A 23,508-nucleotide genomic window follows, 5' to 3' on the forward strand; every position below is an offset into this window, starting at 1 on the left:
AGGGTTTTGAGAGGAGGGGTCAAGGAAGCCTCACTTAAGATGATGACTTTGGAGTACAGGCCTGAAGGAGGTGAGGAGTGGGCCCTGTGGTATCTGAGGGAAGAGCAGTCCAGGCAGAAGGCACAGCGAGTGCAAAGGCCCTGAGGTGGGCGTGACACGCTGTGCGTGTTCAAGGACCAGTAAAGGGGCCTGGGGGCTGGAACAGACTGAGCGGGCAGGGAGCAGGGTCATGAGAGAGGCAGCCAGAGATGTAATGGGGGTGGGGTGGGGGCAGACTGCAGGTCCGGGAGGCTGTCGTGGGGACCTTGCCTTCCATTCAGCATGGTCAAGCAGCTCTCCATCTCCCGGTCTTGTGACCGGCCGTTGGACCAGGAGCTCCTTAGCGACCACACGGGCTCAGAGATGAGCAGCCAGTGCAGAGCACTGAGCAAAGGAGGATGTGGCCCCTGGTGCTGCTGGCCACCTGTGATTCTTACGCAGTTCCCCCCTCCCTTCCCCACCCCGCCAATTCCAGTGTCTCTTCCGGGTGGGAGGTAATGGAGCTAATTAGGCCAATGAGGGGGTAACACCCGATCCTATGTTTTAAGCTGGGTCTCCAGGAGCCTGGAATCTGTGCCCCACCATGGTCTTGGGAGGCTGTTTAGTCCCCCCGAAGGGCAACTGGGCTTCTCTCCCCGTCACCCGCCACCTCCTGCAGCTGGAGGCCCAGCTCCACCGTCTCAGCAGCACACACCAGGAGGCCAGCTCGGAGAACCGGCAGCTTCGGGAGGCCGAGCGGGACCTGGCTGGGCGGCTGGAAGAGGTGCGGGGGCAGCTGCAGGTGACCCGGGGGCACCTGGATGCCGCCAGGGGCCGCGTGTCCTGGCAGATGGAGGAGGAACCCAGGCAAGTAGCTGCCATCCCCGGGCTGGGCTGCAGACGGAGGGCTTCCTGCAAGAGGGGAGAAAGGGTTTGAGTTCTCAGAGACTCTGCTCAGCCTTCAGAGCTCACGGTGCAAGTGAAAAGTGAATGTTAGTTGCTCAGTCGCATCCGACTTTCTCTGTGACCCCATGGACTATAGCCCACCAGGCGCCTCTGTCCATGGGATTCTCCGGGCAAGAATACTTGGAGTGCGTAGCCATTTCCTTCTCAAGGGGATCTTCCCAACTCAGGGACTGAACCAGGGTCTCCCGCATTGCAGACTATCTGAGCCACCAGGGAAGCCACATACAGACTCCCTCCTTAAACCTCACAACAACCCCACTGGGCTGGGATTGTCATGCCTGTTTCTCAGACAAGGGGGCAGAAGGGGGAAAATCACATGCCTGGACACACACGACTCACACAACTAGGATTCAAGCACACACACACACACACACACACACACACACACAGAGGCTAGCGCAGTCCTGGATCCTTGGCAGAGTGGGATGGGCTGGAATAGTAGGAAGGCTTCCTGGAGGAGGTGAGGCTCCACATGGGCCTTGAAGGATGAGCAGGATTGGATGAGGAGAGGGGTGGGGAGTGAGTGCCGGGTGAGAAGTCCTGTGGAAGGGAAGACCTAAGGGAGGGCCAGCTGTGAGGTGTGCATCTGCTGCTGAAGGATGCAGACAGGATGGGTGTGACAGCTACCTGCCCCTTCCTGACCCTAGCTTCCTGCCCCCTTCCTAGTGTCCCCAGAACAGGTGAGGAGAAGGCTCCAGATGCTCAGGCAGCCTCCTCCGAGGAGGCTCCCCTGCCTGGACTGTTTGGGGACAACGATGACTGGGACCAGCTCCTCAGCGGCATCGGCAGCACCCCCTCCGTGCCCTGCAGCTCTCCCGGAGCCCACCCCCAACCCCGAAAGCCTCCTCAGGCCCCCCAACACCCCGAGTGGTCAGGCAGATCTCCATCTCAGAGCCACATGCTCTTCTGTTTGCTCAGGAGCCCTCTTCAGATCCAGGGGGCTCTCCAAGGAGCTCCCCTGGGGTACCTTCTGGGACCGAGGAAGAGAAAGGAGCGAATCCAGATGGGCCGGACATGAGTCCCCCAGAGCAGACTGGAGAGCCCCCCAGCCAGGAAGCTAAGGAAGAGTCAGGGCTTGGCCCCGGGGTCCACTTCCCCTGGGGTCTCCCAGGGGTCTCAGCTGGGGAGCCAGGGAGCCTGGTGGCAGCTGCACTCAAGGTGCTTGTTCCTTTGGAGGATGGGTCCCCTCCTCAAGTGACCTCGTCCCCTCCCCAGGCCTCAGCTGGGCCCAGCACACAGCTCCAGACCTCATACCCAGATGACGAGGGCCCTGGCCCTGGGCCGGTCCCACCCAAGCCTCCCCGGCAGAGAGAGGCCCTCCATCAGGACCCCCATTCTGCTGGCTCTGAGCCAAGGCTGGGGTCCTTGGGAGCTGGAGCCCTCCTGGTGGGGCTGGATGAGCCCTCCCAGGGCTTGGTGCCTGAGGGTCCGGCTCCCATGGATGGATCAGAGTGGGGCAAGTGGAGCCCAGATGCACAAGAGGGCCGTTCAGGGGAGCTGCAGGAGGCTCATGGCCAGGTCCCCGGGCTGTCCACTCTCCTCCCCCAGAGCCTGGAAGAGGAGTCCAGGGCTGAGGAAAGGAAAGCAGTGGACCAGGGAGAGTGGAAGTTCAGGTCAGAGCTGACCGTCGAGGCTCGTGGCCTGAAACTCGAGCACTCAGAACTCCCCCAGCTCAATCCCCAGCCCGCGCCTCGCCCACCTGACAGAGCGCAGGCTGAGGTTGAAGCAGAAGCCCCGGCTCCCAGGAAACCATCAGAGGGCTTTCTCCCCTTTCTCCCCATGGGGGCTCAGCCTGGGGATGGAGCAGGGCCCCCAGAGCCCACACAAACCCTTCCCACCAGGGCTGAGCTGGAAGCCCAACCCAGGCCCCAGCCTACAACTGCCCACGCAGAAGGAGAACAAGCCCCCTCTAAGTCCAGGAAGCCAAGGGCAGAGAACAGGCCTGAAGATTCAAGAATGGACTCTGGAGGTCCGGGGCTGACCCCATTCCCTGGGGACCGCACGGCCAACGAACCTTTGACCGACCCTGATTACGCCTTCCATGTCATCTTCCTGGGAGACTCGAACGTGGGCAAAACCTCCTTCCTGTATCTGCTGCACCAGAACAACTTCGCCACTGGGCTGACAGCGACTGTGGGTAAGAGCCGCTTGCAGAGGATGGCAGGGGAGGGAGGGGAGAGCCGGAGGACCGGGCTGGCGAGCTGGAGCAGGCCCAGAGCAAACCATCCCCCAGCAAGCTGTAGGTTCTGCCCTCGCCACAGGCCCTGTGTTAGATGTTATTTTATACCGGCGTAACCTGGCTATTTTACTAATCATCTCTAATTATAGGTATTTTGCTTTCTCTGCATCGATCTGATGAGCTAATAATGTGCCACGTTAACAAAGCACCTACAATTTAGGTGGCAGCACTGGCCGATGGTGAAAACAAGCCAGTCTCCACCCACATGGCCCCTGGGCAGGCCACCTCAGGGACCCCGCTGCTTGAATTTGCCCAAGACCAGCCCTAGGCCAGCCAGCCAGGCTCTGGCAGGAAGCTACGTTGGGCAAGTTGAATATTTTACACAGAATGTATTTGTAGAGTAGGGTAAGTTAGGAACACCGGTGCTTGAGTTCAGAATCCAGTTCTGCCACTTACTAATGGTATGAACTTGGAGCAAATTATTCAAGCCCTCTGAGCATAATGGGGGCAACCGTAGCGCTGACCTCTGAAAGGGGCTGTAAGAATTAGATCAGTTAATACATATCAAGGTCTTAGAATACTATCTGGCACGTATTAAGTGCTCAGTTAGTATTAGTTATTTTTATGGTTGTTATTATTATAAGTACTTTTGATAATGTCCAATCCAGTGGCTTTTGCAAGTGAAATGTCCTAAAGCCCAAAGCCTCCTCTCCCTAAGAACATTGGGATATGTGGCCACTCGCGTAAAGCCATAGAAAAAAGCTCATGGGAACGTTCGGCTTGGGGTAAAAACGGAGGGATCTGCGTCTTTGTGTCTGTCTAGGTACGCGCTAACTGGGCACCAGTGGTAGACCAGTGGGTAAAGTTCTCAAACTTTACCTAGGAGACTCCCTCACCCCCTCACCCAGGACAGCTTCTTGAACTTTTCTCTGCCTGAGAAGCCTCACCTGGGGAGCCAGTTAAAAATGCAGTGTTGTCAGGAACAGGGGACCCATAGGAGGTCTGTTCTGATGTTGAACAGGGTCACAAGGTCTGCAAGGCCACCATCATTAATCACGCAAGCCAGGGGTCCCCAACCTCCAGGATCGAATGTCTGATGATCTAAGGTGGAGTTGATGTAATAACAGTGGACATAAAGGGCACAATAGATGCAATGCGCTTGAATCACCCCCAAACCACCACCCGCCCCCACCACCCTAGTCCATGGAAACATCGTCTTCTATGAAACTGGTCATTGGTCTCAAAAAGTGTGAGGACTGCTGACCTCAGCTGCTGGTTACCGACCACCTGCAATGCACCAGGCACTTGCCTTATTCTGTGCCAGGGCCCCCTCACGCCTATGAGCCTCTCCCATTGTCATGTGGTAAGAAGTTTCCACGAAATTCAATAGAGAAAATACAGGTTGCGTAATTGTAAAAAGACAAGGCAAGCCTGCATGCACTGCTAGTCAGCCGGGAGGAGTGTGTGTGTGTGAAAGTGGCTCATTTGTGTACAACTCTTTGCGACCCCATGAACTATACAGTCCATGGAATTCTCCAAGCCAGAATACTGGAGTGGGTAGCCGTTCCCTTCTCCAAGTGATTTTCCCAACCCTGGGATCGAACCGAGGTCTCCCACATTGCAGGCCGACTCTTTACCAGCTGAGCCACCAGGGAAGCCCTGATATCCAATCTGTCCCACACTTGGCTGTGGTGATCGCCATCCATCAGGCTTACCTGTCACTGGGGATGATTCCAGCTTCCTCCGTTGTACTCTCCCCACTCAGCATCACCCTCTGTTCCCACCCCGCTTTCTCGCCTGTCTGCCTTAGAGAACAGGGCTGGTGGAGGACCAGAGCCAGAGCCAATTGAATTATAGCTGACTGCGCATTTTTGTGAGGTTTCTCTGCAGCTATCCCCATTTTACACATGAGGAAAACAGAACTGAAGTCCTGGTGAACTTTTGGGCCCTATCTGGGCAGCAAAGTTCATACCTGGGGCCACCTGCCTTCAAAGCACAGGCCCTCATCCCAGAGGCTCTACGCTTTTATACGCTGAGCGCTGCCCACTCCCTGGGGTTGTTCACGTAAAACAGCAGATTTCTTGGGAAGCAGAAGACATTATAGTTCTGACAGTTTATGTGGTTTAAATTGTAACATGTGGGGATACGTGGGTAGACTGAGGGTGGGCGATGGGCAGGGAGGAGGAAGGTGGGAGTAATGCAAGTTACTAAATGCAAAGAATAATCATGAGGGTTGCTCTATAGACCATGCTGCGGATGTTTATGCAGAGACTGGATGTCATCACAGCGGGCGGGACTGGGTAACCGCAGAAGTTTCTGCAAACCCTGGGCTTCCTTAGACCTTCAGGAAAGGGGGCAGTAAAGAGAAATGGATGCTGCAGATACACTTCTGCTGAGGTCAGGACTTCCTGGCTGCCACTTCCCCCAGTCTCCTCTGGGGAGCACAGATGGGGGCGTCTGTGGCTTGTCACCACCGGAGGCAGAAGTAAGAGCTTGTGGGGGTCACCATGTGCCACCTTGAGGAAGGTCTCTACTGGCTCAAGGATCATGTGAGGAGTCGCCTCTTTCCTGAGCTGGTCGGCGCACCATGGTGGGCTCAGCAGGGGCAAAACAGCCCCTCTCCGTCACCCCCATCCCACTCACCCCATCCCTGGGAACTGGGGGTTGGCAGGAAGTTGCTCCCCAAAGATTCCAAGCCTCCCGGGGATTTCACTAGTACATCCACATTTCCAGGGATAGGAGGGGTCTGGAACCATGACCCAGGGAAGGATTGGTCTGTGAAATTTTGAGGAGGTGGAGGTTCAGAAAGATGAGAATTCATAGTAGATAATAAAAAAGACCACTTCCCAAGCAGCCCCTAGACATTGGACCAGACCTTGAACGTAAGTTATTCAATCCTCCCAATCACCCAGTGACATGGGTCTTTTTAAATTGCCACCTTGCAGATGAGAAAGGAAGGCTCAGAGGGGTGAAGTGACTCACACAGGCAGTAGAGCAGCAGAAGGTGGACAACTCGGAGCCCAACCGGTCCTCCTTGAAGCCGGCACTCCCTTTACCCACCCAGGTTGCCTGTCTGCCCTGCTGTCTGGGTAGAGAATAAAGATGCATGCAATAATTAGGAATGAGACAAGAAGTATTATTAAAAAATAAATGAGCGAAACTGATTTTCCTGAGTAGCCTGAGGACTAAACATTGCCATGTAGTTGAGAAGACAGGTATTTTCGCAGTGGTGGAAACAAGGCAGGGTGCCTCATGTCAGCCAGCTGTCAGGGTGGGAGTGCAGTGGGAGCTGGGTAGGCAAAGCAGGATGCTCTTCTCGGAGGACGTGGACCCTCAAGTGCGGATGGGGTTTGAAGAGCAGAAGGGAGGCCCGGTTGCCAAAAGTTCCCACCCCTCATGGCTGGTACTGGGAGCAGGTGTATATTCAGGCAGGCGTCAGCTCCAAGTCCTGGATGGTAACTAGAAAGTAGGCTTGACTCTCATCTCTGTGTCCTAGGAGTGGATTTTCGAGTCAAAAACCTGCTGGTGGACAACAAGCGCTATGCGCTGCAGCTCTGGGACACAGCTGGCCAGGAGAGGTAATGGACACTGTCGACATTAGTGGCCGAGCCTGGACTGCAGAGCAGTGGAGCCCAGCCCCGACCAGAGCCCTACCAAGTGCAAATGCAGCTTGTACCCGCTGAGGATTCAGGAGGTGGGGGATGGAGAGACGAGCCCAGGCCCAGGGCAGGAGACAGGAGAGCGCACCCAGAGGCCCCCTCAGCCTGGCGGGGTAACTGTGAGGGCTGTCCCAACGTGGCCGTCAGGGCACAGCTACTCAATCACTTTTTTTTTTTGGTCACACCTTGTGGCATGTGGGATCTTAGTTCCCCAACCAGGGATTGAACCTACACCCCCCGTGAAGTGGAGCCTTGGACTCCCAGCCACTGGTCCTCCAGGGAAGCCCTCTCACCTATCCTTCTGAAAATATTAGCTTTCGACTTTCTAGTTAAGCAGTAGCGATCAAAACTGAAAAGGGACATTATCTATGACCCGGAAGTTCTACTTCTAGAAATTCATTCTACTAATAAATTCATACTATATTATCAAAAGGACCAAGACTGTTCACAGCAATAGTGTTTATATTATGAAACGTTGGATGCCTCCTCAGCACCATCAGTAGTGGGTCAGTTAAATAAATTAGAGTCTCTTCACACAATAGAATATAATGAAGCCGGAGAAAAGATGGAGGATCCTCTTTATGTATCTTTGTGACCCCAAGGACTGTAGCCCTCGGGGCTCCTCTGTCCATGGAATTCTCCAGGCAAGAACAATGGAGTGGGTAGCCATTCCCTCTTCCAGAGGATCTTCCCAACCCAGGGATTGAACCTGGATCTTTGGCCTTGCAGGCAGGTTCTTTACCATCTGAGCCACCAGGAAAGTCACCCCTTATGTACCAATAGGGAAATATCTGTAAGACATTTTATTATCTGGAGAAAACAAAGAACCGAGTATTGAATATTAGTGAGTACAGTGTTTTACATTGTATTTGCTTAAACAGTGCGTGTATGGGTGTGTGTGTGTGTGTGTGTGTATGAGTATATATATGCATTTATGTATATGCATGAAATATCCCTGGGAGACTATTTGAATAATGGGTAACTCTGGTTGCCTCTGGGGAGGAGGGCTGGGTAGCTGCAGGATGAAGGTAGAGTCGCCTGAGAGAGACTTTTCATTAGATGCCCTTTGGTACCTTTTGAAACCTGAGCCGTGAGGACTGTTAACCTATTCAACAATAAGCACACCGGAAGAAGGAAAATACATGCACACCCCCTCTGGGAAGCAGTTAGAAGCCGATGTAGCAGCTGAGGCCTAGAGAGGCCGGAGCCTGGGGTCAGGGTGCCTGGCATCACTGGCGCGGACTCTCTGGGCAGGTACCACAGCGTGACCCGGCAGCTGCTCCGCAAGGCTGACGGCGTGGTGCTCATGTATGACGTCACCTCCCAGGAGAGCTTTGTCCACGTGCGCTACTGGCTGGACTGTCTCCGGGTGAGCTGCCGGCTGCTGGGGCTGGCCCCAGTGTGCAGTCAAGAGGGAACTTGTGTCTTTCCCACTCCTTTTTTGTCCCAGGATTGCCAAGGACACAACGGACATGTGGGTGACAATCTGCTGAGGGCATGTGGCTGGATGGGCTGGGAGCGTAGTAGTACAAAGAAGCCACAACCACATAGTACGGTCTCCAAAACAAACTGCTTCCTGTTTCCTTCCTGTGACCATTTCTCTCCTATGCACCAAAGCTCTGTGATACATTCTTAACACCTGGGGACAATGCAAGTCTAATGTCACTCTAGATGATCACTCCTTTGTCCATATATCTCTAGTCCTTTCCCCCACATATGTATTTGATATACGTAAGAAGGAAATTCATATGCTGAAATTCTACAGCACCTACTAGCACAGAAGAGGGATATGAAGAAAGACATGTTGTCTTCTCTCTAGAAGTTTCTGGTCTAGTTGAAGAGATGCAAAGGAAGCAGAATAAAGTAATATTTGAAGGAAACTAGGTTCTGATGAGACCTGGGTTTGAATCCCAACTACCCCATCCTAACTCTGTAACCTCGGACAAGTGACTTAAACTCTCTGAATTCAATTGCCCAACTTTTCTCACAGAGGAGTTGTGAGGATTAACTTTTATAACTGCTTTCAGCACAGTACCTGGTATATAGTGAACTCTCCATTAACAGAAGCTATTATTATTATCATCCATTAAACAGTTAGGAGATGAGTCAAGGCAGCCCGTGTAATCTAACGCTAGGCTGTTCAGCACAGGCAGGAAACGACAGGCCTGGGCAGGAGCAATCCAGGAAGGCTTCCTAGGGGAGGTGACTTTGAGGTTGGCCTTGGAGAGTGGGTGACATGTTTGCTGGCTGAGAGGAGGGGTAAGTTCACTGCAGATGGAAGGGAACGCGTCAGAGGTGGGAAGAGCATGGAGTGGGTGTGATATAGAAAGTGGGCTGTGTGTGTACGGTGGGTAGTGGCACAAGGTCAGCTTTTCCTGGAGGGCAGGGTCAGATCCACCCAGGGTCTGGCTCACAGCAGGTGCCCAACAGGTGTGGCTGAGGGGACATGTTCTGTGTGCAGGATGCAGAGTCTGATGACGTGGTCATCCTTCTCTTGGGAAACAAGACGGACCGTGAGGAGGATCGGCAAGTGTCCACTGAGGCCGGGCAGCAACTGGCCCAGGTGAGCAGCTGGGCATCAGCCCCTCCCCCAGCCTGGACTGGGCAGACCTGTCCCTGGGGGGTAGTGAATAGGTCACCCTGGCCCGGGCCACAGAGAACAATGGGCTCCTGCCCCTGCTCAATCAGAGACTAACAGCCTTCCACCCACCCGGGCCCAAGACCCGGACACGAGACGGTAACAGACAGCAGGACATTGAACCTTACTGTTGCATTAGCAAATCCTCACAGTGTCCTGACCTACGTAAAAATTACCTTCAGAGTAAAAAGCTTTTCAAGCTTCACTTAAAATTCCCAATCAAATCTTCATTTTATCTCTGGTCTCTAATTAACATAACATTCCTTCTAATTTATTCTATCTTAAGACCCAAATTCTTCCCTGGAAAGATTGCATCAAAAGCCCCACCACCAGACAGGGGAGCATGGATACAATTTATTTTTGAGTAGAATTGAACTACGTTCCAGAAAATCTGGAGAATAATTAAGATGGAAAAAAGTCTCGCTCCCCACCCTACCTCTGACACCACCCCTCTTGACATTTCCATATCGTATTTCCTTCCCATTTCTTCTCTCATTTCTCCTAACCATGAGATCATCACTGTGGCTCCTGGTTGGTGGGAATTTTTTCCTCTTAAAAGTCGTAGCTCACTGCCTTTGACAGGAATTCCTTCTCTAGCAATTTATCCTAAGGAAAGAGTCAGAAATAATAGTTCCTAAGAGAAGAACGTAATAGATCCTGTGTATAATTGAACATGTTTGTATGAGAATGTTCTTTATGAGAACACTTGGCAACATTTGGTGGTTAATTTGTGGAGCTTCATGCAAAAAGGTAGCATTTGCCATTAAGAATCCTGTTCTGAAAAATATTTAAGGTTGTGGAGGAAATGCTTATAATATAATGTGAAGTCAGAAAAATAGCCATGTCTCTGGGGACAGGTTAGGTTGAATCATATGAGATTGCTGATATTTGACTGTTTGGCATCTATCAGAGCAGCAATTTCATACAGTTTAACCTAACAGTATAATGATATTTAGCCCACACTCCACACTCCCAATAATAAAGGGTCATATAAAAGAGAATGGAAATATTGGATTGGCCAAAAAGTTCATTCCGTTCTTTTCTAAAGAAGCTTTGGTCAACTCAACATATATTCAAACACTAACAAAAGTGGTTTATAAGTTGCACTTACATTTTCTCTAAAAAAATTTATTTACTTATTTATTTATTTTTGGCTGTGCTGGGTCCTCATTGCTGAGTGGGCTTTCTCTAGCTGCGGCAAGTGGGGGCTACTGTCCAGTTGCGGTGGGCTGGCTTCCCACTGCAGTGGTTTGTCGTGTTGCAGACCATGTGCTCTAGGGAGCCTGAGCTCAGTAACTGTGGCTCCTGGACTCTAGAGCACAACCTGTATAGTTGCGGTGCGCAGGCTTAGTTGTATGGCGTGTGGGATCTTCCCAGATCTGGGATGGAACCTGTGTCTCCTGCCTTAGTAGGCAGATTTGTTATCACTGAGCCGCCAGGGAAGCCCTGTACTTATACGTTTTTATGCTATATTTCCCAATGTTTCCCCCAATTCAATACTTCTGAAATTGAAAACATAATATATATATATATATATATATATATATACAAACAACGAATGACTTTAAAGAGCTTCTCAGGTGGCACAGTGGTAAAGAATCCATGTGCAATGCAGGAGGCGCAAGAGACACAGTTTCCATCTCTGGGTCAGGAAGATCCCCTGGAGTAGGAAATGGCATCCTGTTCCAGTATTCTTGCCTGGAAAATTCCATGGACAGAGGAGCCTGATGGGCTGCATTCCATGGGGTCACAAAGAGTCAGACGTGACTGAGCGGACACAGACAACAACTTAAAAATGTCCCCAAGGACATTTCTCCTAATTGGAATACGGGCTTCCCACCATTACTCTGAAGGCTGTGGGGTGTTTCTGGGTGGCGTCTTTGACACCTTGGCCAGCCAAAATGGAGAGACAGTGGGCAGAGGGGCAAGGCTGGGGACCATGGAGACGGGGAAAGAGACACAGGCTGCCTCGCCCCTTGGGGTTGGCTTGGGGATGTACTGGATGGGACTCTGTCTGATGGTCGGGCCTTCAGTGGTGGGGGCTGCCACCTGGACTCTCGGGGGTTTCCTCCACGGCACCTGTACCCCCATCTATCTGGCTGCAGGAGCTGGGGGTCTCCTTTGGAGAGTGCAGCGCTGCGCTGGGTCACAATATCCTGGAGCCTGTGGTGCACCTGGCCCGGTGAGTGCCGCCCTACCCCTCCCCGCCCAGAACCTCCTGGACAGCCTTTAGCTGACTCATGCGGGAGGGGAGGCCCATCTGAGGAAGCACCTGAGAAAGCACAGGGCTCAGAAGCCTGGGGAGGGAGTGAGAGCCCTTCGAGGAGTCTCCCGACTCCAGTTCCACCAGTCCTGTCAGCGGCCCCACCTCTGGGAAGTCTCCATCCCCTCTCTGAGCCTCTGTGCCCTCCCAAGCTTCCAGTGACTTCCACTGCATTTAGAATAAAATTCAGATGCCTCCCAAAGGCCCGGATAGGCTCCAGTGCCATCTCCCTGCCCCCCACCCGACCTCCTCAGTCATGAGCTTAAGCCACTCAGAGGAACCCTCCCTGACCACACCTGCTCCCACCACTATTCTGAACCTTGTTCTCTGTGTCCCTCAAAGCCCTTCTTCTTCTTTTTTTTTTTTTTTCCGGCTGCAAAGAGCAACTTGAGGGATCTTAGTTCCCCGACCAGGGATCAAACCCGGGCCTTCACAGTGAGAGCTCGGAGTCCTAACCACTGGACCGCCAGGGAAGTCCCACAAAGCCTTTCTTGGCAAACTGTCGTTTCAGAGTTTGTCCATTTTCCTGATGCTGACTGCCTTCCCCACCAGGCTGGAGCTCTAGCAGGGCCAGGTCTTTTTGGTTCATCTCCTCCCCGTTCAGTCCCTGGGTCAGAAAGATCCCCTGGAGAAGGAAATGGCAACCCACTCCAGTATTCTTGCCTGGAGAATTTCATGGGCAGAAGAATGTGGTGGACTGTAGCCCACGGGGTCGCAAAGAGTCAGACATGGCTGAGTGACTAACACTTCCTCCCTCTGGAGCCTGGCGCATGTCGGTGTTCAATTAATGAATGAAATGAGTGAGGTGGGAGGGGTCTTAGATGACACGGTCTCTAGGCCCCTTCTCTGACAAAGCAACTTTCAGAGTGAGCTTGCTGAACTGCAAACCTGATCCCGTCTGATCTCTGGGACAGGAAACTGCTTGATGATTTCCTTTTGCTTTAGAATAAAAGCCCTACTTGTGGCTTCCTGGCTGGCAGAGCCCTGAATCCTCACTGCCTCCAAGGCTTCTTTCTGGCTGTTCAGTCCTTAGGCTCTGTGATTTAGGACAGTGCCAGGCACACAGGAAATACGCTGTGAATAAATGAATGAACGAAGAGGCTTTACTTCACCGATGCCCCAGCTCTCTCTTGACACTAAGCCTTTGCCCTCTGCCTAGAACTCACCCTTCCCTCTTTTCTGCAAGCGGACCCTTGTCCAGTGCTCCGTCTCGGCTCCAGCACTGCTTCCTTGCACCCTAAATCCCTCCAGGATCTGGTGTGAAGTCCCTCTGTGTGCCGCCCCATTCCTGGGTCCTGGTGGCCCCTTCCCGTCTCGGTCTCCCACACTACGCAAGGCAAGACCTGCTGGCTTCATGGTCATAATCAGAGTCCCTTGCCCCTGGCACGCAGTAGGCTGCAGAGAATGCTAGGAAAGAGACAGAAAGGTGTTTCATGCCATGTGGAACGCAGGGCAGGGGCAGAGCGGAAGTTCAGGGGGTCCAGCCCCCAGCTGCACCCTTGGGTCCCTCCCTGCTGTCTCTGGCAGGTGAGAAAGAGGACTGATGCCCGGGCATCTTCACGCAGGTCCCTCAAGATGCAAGAAGAGCGCCTGAAGGCCTCGCTGGTGGAGGTGGCCCCCGAGAAGCCTCCAAAGAGAGCTGGCTGCTGCTTCTGAGGTGCTAGCCTGTCTGGGGTGGGCTGGCCACCTCCCTGGGTTTCCTGTGCCTTGGCTCCTGCCCCACCCGCCTGGACACAGCAGTGACAGAGACGACTGGCTCAGAAGTTCTGGAAAACCCTCCTTGGGTCAGGACTCAGACCCCAGGGCAGAGGCTGCACTAATGCTGGCCTTTACACTCCCAGAGAGGGACTTTTCTGAGTAATAAGGTTGGTGGGGTGGGGATGGGGGGGCCAGTTAAAACTCTTTAAAGAAAGGAAAAGTCCAGAAAAAGGGCTTAAGGAAAATACACCACAGTATTGGCAAAACATCTCTAAGTGATAAAATTATAGGATAAAGGTGTGGCAGTGTTTTCCTTTTTACATCTATTTGTATTTACAGATCTTCTACGATGACTGGGTATTCCTTCTGTAGTCAGGAATAAGAATAAATCTTGAAGGGCGGAAGGGAAACTTTTAAAGAGCTTGCTTCGGTGCTGATTCCTAATTGAAATGGCCTGTTAATTGCAAAGTACTCTGTTTATTAAAGCAGTCCCACTCTTCCATGCCTGGCAAAGCTGGTGAACCTTGTCATTCTCAATGTGTCGGTTTGCAAACAGAGGGTTTCTTTCAAGCAGAATCTGATTCCTGGGCAAGAGCTGATGGCCCCTGGTATGTTCCATTCCCCTTATCTCCCTGAGCCCCAACCCCACTCTCTTTTCCCAAGATCTGCCTCTAAGGGCTCACATTTGGGGACCTCACCCCCTGCTCCACGCCATGGTGCCTCTGATGCCAACCTCGGCCTTAAGGATACACTTGTCAATTTCTGGATACACTCAAAGTGCAGCTGGGGTGTGGCTGGGGGAGCCTGGGAGCAGCAGGAAACTGGATTCAGATTATTCACAGGCTCCTCTTTGGAGTTTTTGTGAGAGTTCCCAGAATTACACAACATTCGCCTCCTGAAAGGTGGCTGTACGTTATAACCCGGGGCCGGGGATTTCAGTGCCCTTGGGGAGCTTGCTTTGAAAGCCTTAGATGGCCTCGGGTGTTGTGCTATCTCCTGTCATCAGTGTTTGCTGTAAATGTTGACTGTCACATCTTACCGTTAACCACAGAAATGCTTACCAGGTACTGTGGTCCAGAGTGGGCAGGTTGCTGAATCTGGTTCTTTGTAATCATTCGGATATTGGTGACTTCCTCCTCTGAATCAGAGGAAACCTCAGTTTCGTAGACAGACAAGCAAATTCAGTTCCAGAGACAGAGGTACAGAGAGAGAGACTGAAGGAGAAACAGGAGGGCAAGAGACAGCGGAAAGAGACAGCAGAAATAGAGACAGCGATGTAGTGAACAAATGTATGGATACCAAGGGGGAAGGGTGGTGGTGGGAGGAACTGAGAGATTGGTACTGACACCCATATACACTATTGATTAGGAACTCTACCTAATGCATGGCAGTGACCTGAATAGGAAGGAAGTCCAGAAGGGAGGGGACGTAGGATTACGTGTGGCTGATTCATTGTGCTGTGAAGTAGAAACTAACACAACACTGTCAAGCAACTGTACTCCAGTAAAAATTAATTATATATATTAAAAAAAGCCTCTGTTCTTGGTCCTTATCCCTCTGCTCAGTTCTAAAGGACTGAGCTGTCTGTCACTAGAGGCAAACAAGCAGAAGCCAGGGAACACTTGGCAAAGAGGTGAAGTGGAGAAGATTCCCGTATCAGAAGGCAGCAGAGGTTACATTAGATTCCTTTAGTGGGTCCCATCTCTAGTCAGTGCAGAACAATCCCTGTGATCAGCTGTTTCTCTTAGCAGTCTGGCTCACTGATTCTTTCTCAGCCCCTGTGTTTTCCCCCTCCCTGGGTCCTGGGAGCCCACAGCCCTCCTCCTGTTCTGAGCAGGTTTTAGGCCCTAGTATGCTCAGAGAAAGACAGCCAGAGATAGCCAGAGACAGGAAGAGGCAGGCCGGCGTAAGTGATGCCGGGCCCTGGCTGAGAGTGGGGGGCAAGTCCTGCTGTGGCTCATGGCCCTCTCTCTGGAGTCTGGGGATCTGGCAGGCACCAGCATCTCTGTCCTACGGGCCAGCGAGTTAATGAGGCAGGTCGGCAGGGTGTGATTCCTGGGGGAGTGGTAGATCGGATAGCGCCTCTGTCCTTTGGGGAATCTGGTACAGCAGTGGCCCCTCTGCCTGCCCCTCCCATCTCAGCTCTGTTCCCGCCCCGGGCAGCTAGCTCCTTGGAGGTGGGGTGCTAGAAGGAACGGCACCCCTGCCCAGAACCTTCTCTTAGCTTTCGCAGGCTGGATCCAGCTTCAGGGCAGAGCACAGCTGTGGAGGCGTCACCAGTCTGCCCTGGTGTCAAAGGGCTCCACGTCACCAAGCAGAGCCAAGGAACTTCCGAGCAGCACAGGCAGGTGAGGAGGCAGCAGGAGGAACTCAGGATAGACCTCAGAGTGAACTTCCAGGCAAGGGGTGAGTTCTCAGGGCATGTCCGTCAAGGGGGCTCTGGTCACAACTTAGCTTGAAGCTGATGAAGAAACAGAGGGTGGGACTACGTTGATGGGTCTCAGGGTTTGGAGTGAGAAGGGGAGGGCAGGGGGATAAAATGGAGTCTGGGCAGGGGTGGCAGAAAAGAGATTTTTTGGAACTGATAATGGGCAGGATCAGAACACTAGCCATCATTTACCAAGCACTTGCTACGCTAGGCACTGTTCTGAGCATGTAACTCGTATTACCTCATTTAATCCTCACATCAGCCTCACGAGATGGGGCCTGTTATTAATCCCCATTTTACAGATAAGGAAAGTTACGCAGAGAAGATCGAGTAGATTGTAGATGGATTCCCCAGTGGCTCAGTGATAAAAAAAGAATCCGTCTGCAATGCAGGAGACGAAGGTCCGATCTCTAGGTCGGGAAGATGCCCTGGAGGAGGGCATGGCAACCCACTCTAGTACCCTTGCCTGGAGAATCCCCATGGACAGAGGAGCCTGGCAGGCTACAGTCCATAGGGTCGCAGAGAGTTGGACACAAATGAAGCAACAAGCTCGCTCACACACGCATCTAAGCAAGTGGTTGAGGGAGGCTTTAAACCAGGCTCTAGTGACTATAAGCTTAACCCTGAAGTTATAGACCTTTCTATAGACTACAGATCGGAGAAGGCAATGGCACCCCACTCCAGTACTCTTGCCTGGAAAATCCCATGGACGGAGGAGCCTGGTAGGCTGCAGTCCATGGGGTCACGAAGAGTCGGACACGACTGAGCAACTTCACTTTCACTTTTCACTTTCATGCATTGGAGAAGGACATGGCAACCCACTCCAGTGTTCTTGCCTGGAGAATCCCAGGGATGGGGGAGCCTGGTGGGCTGCCGTCTACCGGCAGAGTTAGAGTCGGACACGACTGAAGCGACTTAGCATAGACTACAGATAGGGCAGCAGCAAGGTCCTTTGAGCCTTTTCTTTTCCCCATCCCTTCGCCCTTTCCCTCCCCTCCTCTCCAATCATATTTCACATCATTAGCAGGCAAGTCTGGGCCGGACGGAAGACACAAAAAAGCGATGACAAAGAACTGGAGAGTGGCATTCATCCGGGCTGTTAGGGTGTTAGGGGGTCCCTCAGTGGCATTCATCCGGGCTGTTATGGTGTTAGGGGGTCCCTCAGTGGCATTCATCCGGGCTGTTAGGGTGTTAGGGGGTCCCTCAGTGGCATTCATCCGGGCTGTTATGGTGTTAGGGGGTCCCTCAGTGGCATTCATCCGGGCTGTTAGGGTGTTAGGGGGTCCCTCAGTGGCATTCATCCGGGCTGTTAGGGTGTTAGGGGGTCGCTCAGTTTCTCCTTCCCCTGCAGTCCCTGGAACCAGAGTCTGAGACCTGGGGTGTCGGCAGCAGAATCTACAGCGACCTCCCCACCTACTGTCTCTTCTCAGGCAAGTGGCTGCCATGGCACCCTGAGAACAAGCAAAGCCTCTGCAGGAGGGACTCAGGGGACCCCTGGCTCTGAGCCAGCTGTAGAGGGGCTTTCCAACCCCCACTCCCTGTGGGACAAGGGGATGGAAACCAGAATCAGGATCCCACTGAACTGTCTTTTTTGCTGCTTGTTTGCCTAGTACCTGGTTCTGGGTAAATGCTCAGGAAATATTTATTTAGTTTCTGAATTAAGGGGTAAGCTGCCTTTCACTAAAGCTCTGGGGTCCTGGCCTGTCTGAGACATGCAAGACGAAGGCATCAGCCCCTGAGCCAGCTCTGGGATGACTTGACCCCGTCTCTCAGCCTGTGAGCTCTCACGCTGGGATTCCCCACATCCTCAGCAGAGGTGATGGGCTGGGTGCAGTGCAGCAGTTCCCCTACCCTGCCAGTAGGCAGCTCAGCATGGCCACTGAAGGCAGTGGTTCCCAAGCTGGTCTTTCAAAACTGCCAAAGCCCAAACCAGTCAGATCGGGTCTTTGGAGTGTGACCCATGAATTAATATTTTTTTGGCTGCACCAAGTGACATGAGGTATCTTAAATTCCCTGACCAGAGATTTGAACCCATGCCCTCTGAAGTGGAAGCGCAGAGTCTTAACCACTGACCGCCCAGGAAGTCCCAGGATTAGTGTTATTTTGTTTTTAAACTCCTCAGCTGATCCCAATGTGCAAACATGCTTGGGAACCACTTGTTGGGGCTTTATTACTTTCTCAAAGCCCTTGCATATTCATTTTTCCACTTGAACTTCAAATTAAAACTTGCTCATTTCACAGGCAGCGTGAGGTTTTGTTTAAAAACATGTATAGTGCATATATATATTTATATACTAAATAAATATATATACTATGCTAAATATATAATAATATATATGCTATACTAAATATGTATACTACACTACATATATATACTACATAAGTATACTAAGTACAGTATACTTGTATGTATATGACACTAGTATATATATATAGTATACACACTACATATATGTAGTATACTTCTACATGTATGTAGTACACTAAGTATATCTATATATACTAAGTCTGCTACTGCTAAGTCGCTTCAGTCGTGTCTGACTCTGTGCAACCCCATAGACAGCAGCCCACCAGGCTCCCCCGTCCTTGGGATTCTCCAGGCACTGGAGTGGGTTGCCATTTCCTTCTCCAATGCATGAAAGTGAGAAGTGAAAGTGAAGTTGCTCAGTCGTGTCCGACTCTTTGCGACCCCATGGACTGCAGCCTACCAAGCTCCTCCGTCCAGGGGATTTTCCAGGCGAGAGTATTGGAGTGGGATGCCATTGCCTTCTCCAATACTTAGTATATATACTTAGTATATATAATACTTTCTATATATATATACTTAGTATACTACATATAGGTAGTGTGTATACTATATATATATATATATATACTAGTGTCATATACATACTAGTAATATATATAGTATTACTATATATTATAATATATAATAATATATAATATATAGTAATATACAACATTACAATATTATATATAATAATATATTATATATTATATAATATATATTATAGTAATATCGTATATATAATATATAAATATATATATACTATATATATACTATAATAAACATATATACTAATATATAAATATTTATCAGATTCAATTTGTACTCCCTGCAAAATTTTAGAAATACAGCAGTTATGAAGAAAATGAAAATCACCTCCATCTCGTCCTTGAGGGACATTTACTGTTGACACCTGTTTTACTTCCTTTATTTCCTCGATTCCTTATAGATGAGGCTGAGCAGCAAAAGCCACACGAGCTGCACACCAGACCGTGGCACTCCCAAGTAGCAGAGTCAGGATTTGAACCCAGGGCACTGACGGGGCACTGACAGAGCCCATCCCACCAGGTTGCTGAGGCAGGCCCGGGGCACCCACCGTGTGCAGGGGTCTGCGAAAGGAGGGAGCTCGGCAGGGAAAGAGGAAGGCGGCCTGCGGGCTGGCTTCTGCGCTGTCCTCGTGGGCCTGGAGCAGCAGAATGCAGGCCAACGCCACGTCTAGCGCCGGGCTCACGGCCACAGCCGAGCAACCGCTCCGACTCGTCTTTGCGGGGGTCTGTGGCCTCATCCTGCTGGTGGGGTTGCTGGCCAATGGGCTGATGCTGCTGGTGGTGGGCCGGGGCCCGGGCACCCCCTGCCCGCTCCTCTCCTTGACCAACAGCCTCATGGTGAACATCACGCTGTCCGACCTGCTCTTCCTGGCCTGTGTGGTGCCGGTGCTCCTGCTGAGCTTCCTGCAGCAGGACTGGTGGCTGGGCCCCACCGTCTGCACCACCAGCCAGGCCGCCAACAGCGCCACCATGTTCTGCACCTTCTACAGCATGGTGGCCACGGCGCTCCTGCGCCACATGGCTGTGGCCCGGCCCGACCTGGCCCTCCCGTCCGGCCCGGGTGCTCGCCGGCTGCTCTGCGGGGCCATGTGGGCCCTGGGCCTCACAGCCTCGCTGCCCACATGGCTGTTCCAGCGAGCAGTCATGGAGGAGGGGGCCTGGGCCTGCCTCTTGCTTCTGAACCCTGCTCAGACCTCCTGCTACTTCACGCTCCTGGGAGCCCTGGCCTTCCTGCCTTGCGTGCTGGGGCTGGGCTGCTCTTTCGGCCACATGGGCTGGCTCCTGTGGACGCAGCCCCGGGGCCCCATGGGGGAGAGCGCCCGGGAGCATCGGGAGAACACCGGGCTCATCCTCGTAGTGCTGGTGGTCTTCATGCTGATGTGGGGGCCCTGCTCCGTGCTGGGCTACGTGGCAGCTGTGGGTGACCTGCCTGCCACGCCCGTGGCTTACGTGGCCTCCAGCCTCTGCACTCTCCTGGCCTACTCCAATTGCGCTGTCAGCCCCCTCCTCTGCTTCTACCTCTCTCGCCCCTTCCGGGCCAGGCTCGGGGACCTCTTTCGCAGGCCACTGGCAGCCAGGCATCCCAGGGCTGCGGGCGGAGCTGGTGTGGTGATGGAGAGTGTCCAGCCTGGATGTGATGGGGCCTCGGGAAGCCCCTGGGGCCTGGTGGGGGTCTGAGAGGTTAGGCTGATCGGAAGGCTGAAATTCAATAGAAATGGGAAGACCCCTAGTGACATTAGATCCCATCCCCTCCATTTTACCAGTGGGGAGACGAAGATCCAGAGACGGGAGGCAGCCCAGCAAAGGTGATGCAGCAGTTAAATAGCAACTAGATCAAGGCACGCGTTTTACCTTGAGGCTCAGATGGATACCTATGGGCTCCAGGGCTTTCTAGTTGTATAACCTGAAAAGTCCCTTAACCTCTCTATGCCTCAGTTTTCTCGTCTGGAAAGTAGAATCCTGATAGTACCCTTTTCACAGGTTGTTACGAAGATAAACTTCCCGAATATACAGTGCTTAAAAGAATGCCTGGTGCTTAGTAAATGAGTATTGGTCATTACTATTATTAGTATAATCTCATTTTTGTTAATTGAGGGGCATTTGAAATGAGAGTGGGAAAAGGACTTCTAAAGGCTGAGAAGTGAGTAGCAGAATGATCTGAGGGCTGATAAACTGGGGTCCTCAATCCTGAAGGCCTGGAGATTGAATGGGCAGACTGAATAGGGGCTCGTAGTCTGGCGGGGGGGGCCCTTCAATCTCCTCTCCCTTCTCTGCTTGCCCTCCCCCAGCTCTGCCACACACACACTTCTCAGCACAATATAGGAACCCCATGAAGTAAAGTCAAAGTGGAGCCATGAGTCTGTGAATTCCTGAACACCTTCTCTGTGGTTTCTCTTCCTGATGTGGCCGGGGCAGGGACGCCTTTTGAGGCCTCTTCCTTCTCTCCAGAACCAAATGGCTTCACCTCTGCTACTCCATCCCCTCTGAGAAGTTCCCCAACTCCATGCCCTCCTTCAGGCCTCCTGGGGGAAAGCCTCAGGCTTTCGTGTTGGCCTGGGAACCAGGGAGATGTGTCTCTACTGAAATTCCCAAGACAGCATGTTCTGCTTGGTGACGGTGTTACAGCTAAATACACACACACGCACACACACACACATGCACACACATGCACGCACACCATGGTCAAAAAGCTTAAGAAATATAGTCTCTTTGCCATAAGACTAATCAGAGCCTCAAATACCCTGACAGCCCCTGGGACTCTCTGAGAGGGGCTTGGAGCCAGCAGCTTCCCAAAACCCCTGCCAGGGAACCAGTGTTCCGTGGAACACATTGTTGGGAAAGAACTCAGGAGAGAAGCTACTGTCTATAGCACAGTGAAGACGCTCTCGGTGCCCTGGGGCAGTGGCTCTGAGCCTCAATTCCCCTGCCAGGCGGCGGTCTTCTCCTCCCAACCCTTTCCCATGGGTGCCCAAGGTGAGGGAAATCAGGCCACTGGTTATGGGAACTTCCTTCTTCTCGAGCTGTGACCCAACCCAGTTCCCACTCAAAGCGGATTGGAATGCAAGTCAGAGGGGCATCTAATTATAAGGATAGTGGTGAATCAGCTCTAATTTACTATAGAATCGTCAGAAGCAAGCACGTCCCAAACTTTGGTGTAATTAGTACCAGTGTCTTGTGATGTGCAGGTTGGGAATGGCTGCCTGGAGGGCTAATCCAAGAGCAAACTCTCCCAGAGAAGGGAGAGATCCCTTTTCCTTGTGATCCTGGGCCCTCATGGCCACAGGAGGCCATGTGTGGCCACAGGAGGCTTTATATGTGAACAGCGATGAGGAGGAAGGTGGTGTTTATTGCACAATGAGCGCAGCAGGTCCTGTGCATGTCACACGCTTCATATGTGCACATCTGCATGTTATTCTGGCCCTATGACAGTCCTGCAAGGGAGGAGAGACGGCCCTGTCACACAGGTGCGGCAACTCATCCTGGACACATGATCTGTGTGTTGTCTAGGCCGGGGGTCCCTAACCCCCGGGCCACTGACTGGTACTGATCCATGGCCTTAGGAACAGGCCTACAGAGCCGGAGGTTAGCAGTGGGTGAGCAAACAAAGCTTCATCTGTATTTACAGCCACTCCCTATCGCTCACATTACCCCTTGAGCTCGGCTTCCTGTCAGATCAGCGGTGGCATAATGAATGTAATGTGCTTGAATTATCCTGAAACCATCCCCGCAACCCCGTGGAAAAACTGTCCTCCAAGAAACCGGTCCCTGGTGCCCAAAAGGTTGGGGACCAGTGGTCTAGGCTGCCCCAAGAGTCTCCCTTTGGTACCCACAGATCCTGGCCCTTCTCCCTGGTTCCGTCTTGATACCCTAGGGTGGTAGTATTTATTGCTTATTTCTCCAGAGCAGGGGTTAGAGGCCTGTGAAGGGTGCGACTGTGTGTGAGCAGGGTCTCCAAACCTGAGCAGCGCCTGGCACTAATGCTCACTCAACACTTGCTGAGAGATGAGTGAGCAAATGCAATGAAGTCACTCACAGAATAATCTGATCCTGTTGCTCACCTCTCTCACCTCCTTAGTGGCTCCCTGATTGCCTCAGAGTAACACTGAAGACCTTACTGTGACCCACAAGGCCCTGCACATTCCAGATTCTCCACCCCCAAGCCCATCTCCTGCACTGTCCCCTCCTTGCTGCTTTTGGCTGCCCCCTGTGGCATGCAGGATCTTAGTTCCCTGACCAGAGATTGAACCTGTGCCCCCTGCAATGGAAGTGTGGAGTCTTAACCACTGGAGCACCAAGGAAACGCCTCCTCTTCCCTCCTTAATGCAGGTTCAACCCACTGGCTTCCTGCTGTCCTTCAAACACACCCCAGGGCCTTCTATGTGCTGCTCCTGCTCCTTGAAGCCCTCTTGCCTCAGAGACCAGTATGCCCCTCTCTCTCCTTTGCTCAGGGTTCATCTAACTGTCATCTCCTCGGAGAGGCCCCCTCCCCGACCACCTCATTTAAAATGTCACCTTGTCCCTCTCTATCCTCTTATTCTCCTTTGTGACACTTACCACCACTGGAAATCGTTATTTACCTATTCATTTATGTGCTTACTGTGTTTCCCCTGTCCTGTCGTGTGTCTGCTGTAAGCTCGACACGGAGACGGGGCCCCCATGTTTCGTTCACTGCTGCATCCGCAGTGCCTAGCACGGACCCCGGCACATAGCTGTTCAGCACATTTTTGTTGAATAAAAGAGGGGAAAAAAGAGAGCGAGGAGCACCTGGACGCTCACACAGCAACATCTGTGCTATTTTTCAAAGGACAAAGGAAAACAAAGAAC

At 52.2% G+C, this 23,508-nt stretch overlaps 2 protein-coding genes across 2 annotated transcripts in view; both read left to right on the forward strand.

Annotated features, from left to right (window-relative positions):
- The window catches only part of RAB44 (RAB44, member RAS oncogene family), a 39,002-nt gene extending 25,082 nt beyond the window's left edge, over positions 1–13,920 (forward strand). Inside the window, 8 exon segments of the mRNA XM_059880543.1 lie at positions 698–885; positions 1,651–1,781; positions 1,784–3,121; positions 6,660–6,741; positions 8,077–8,191; positions 9,284–9,385; positions 11,566–11,642; positions 13,289–13,920. Coding sequence (XP_059736526.1) covers positions 698–885; positions 1,651–1,781; positions 1,784–3,121; positions 6,660–6,741; positions 8,077–8,191; positions 9,284–9,385; positions 11,566–11,642; positions 13,289–13,379 — 2,124 coding nt within the window. The 3' untranslated portion in view covers positions 13,380–13,920.
- A 5,053-nt stretch (positions 13,921–18,973) lies between these two features.
- LOC520334 (galanin receptor type 3-like) lies at positions 18,974–20,649 on the forward strand. The gene has a single exon (XM_003587672.5). It carries the CDS (start codon positions 19,333–19,335, stop codon positions 20,359–20,361), a length of 1,029 nt encoding a protein of 342 aa, XP_003587720.1. The 5' UTR covers positions 18,974–19,332; the 3' UTR covers positions 20,362–20,649.
- The last annotated feature ends 2,859 nt before the right edge of the window (positions 20,650–23,508 follow it).

This window comes from Bos taurus, chromosome 23, assembly GCF_002263795.3.
Source record: "Bos taurus isolate L1 Dominette 01449 registration number 42190680 breed Hereford chromosome 23, ARS-UCD2.0, whole genome shotgun sequence".
Lineage (NCBI taxonomy): Eukaryota > Metazoa > Chordata > Mammalia > Artiodactyla > Bovidae > Bos > Bos taurus.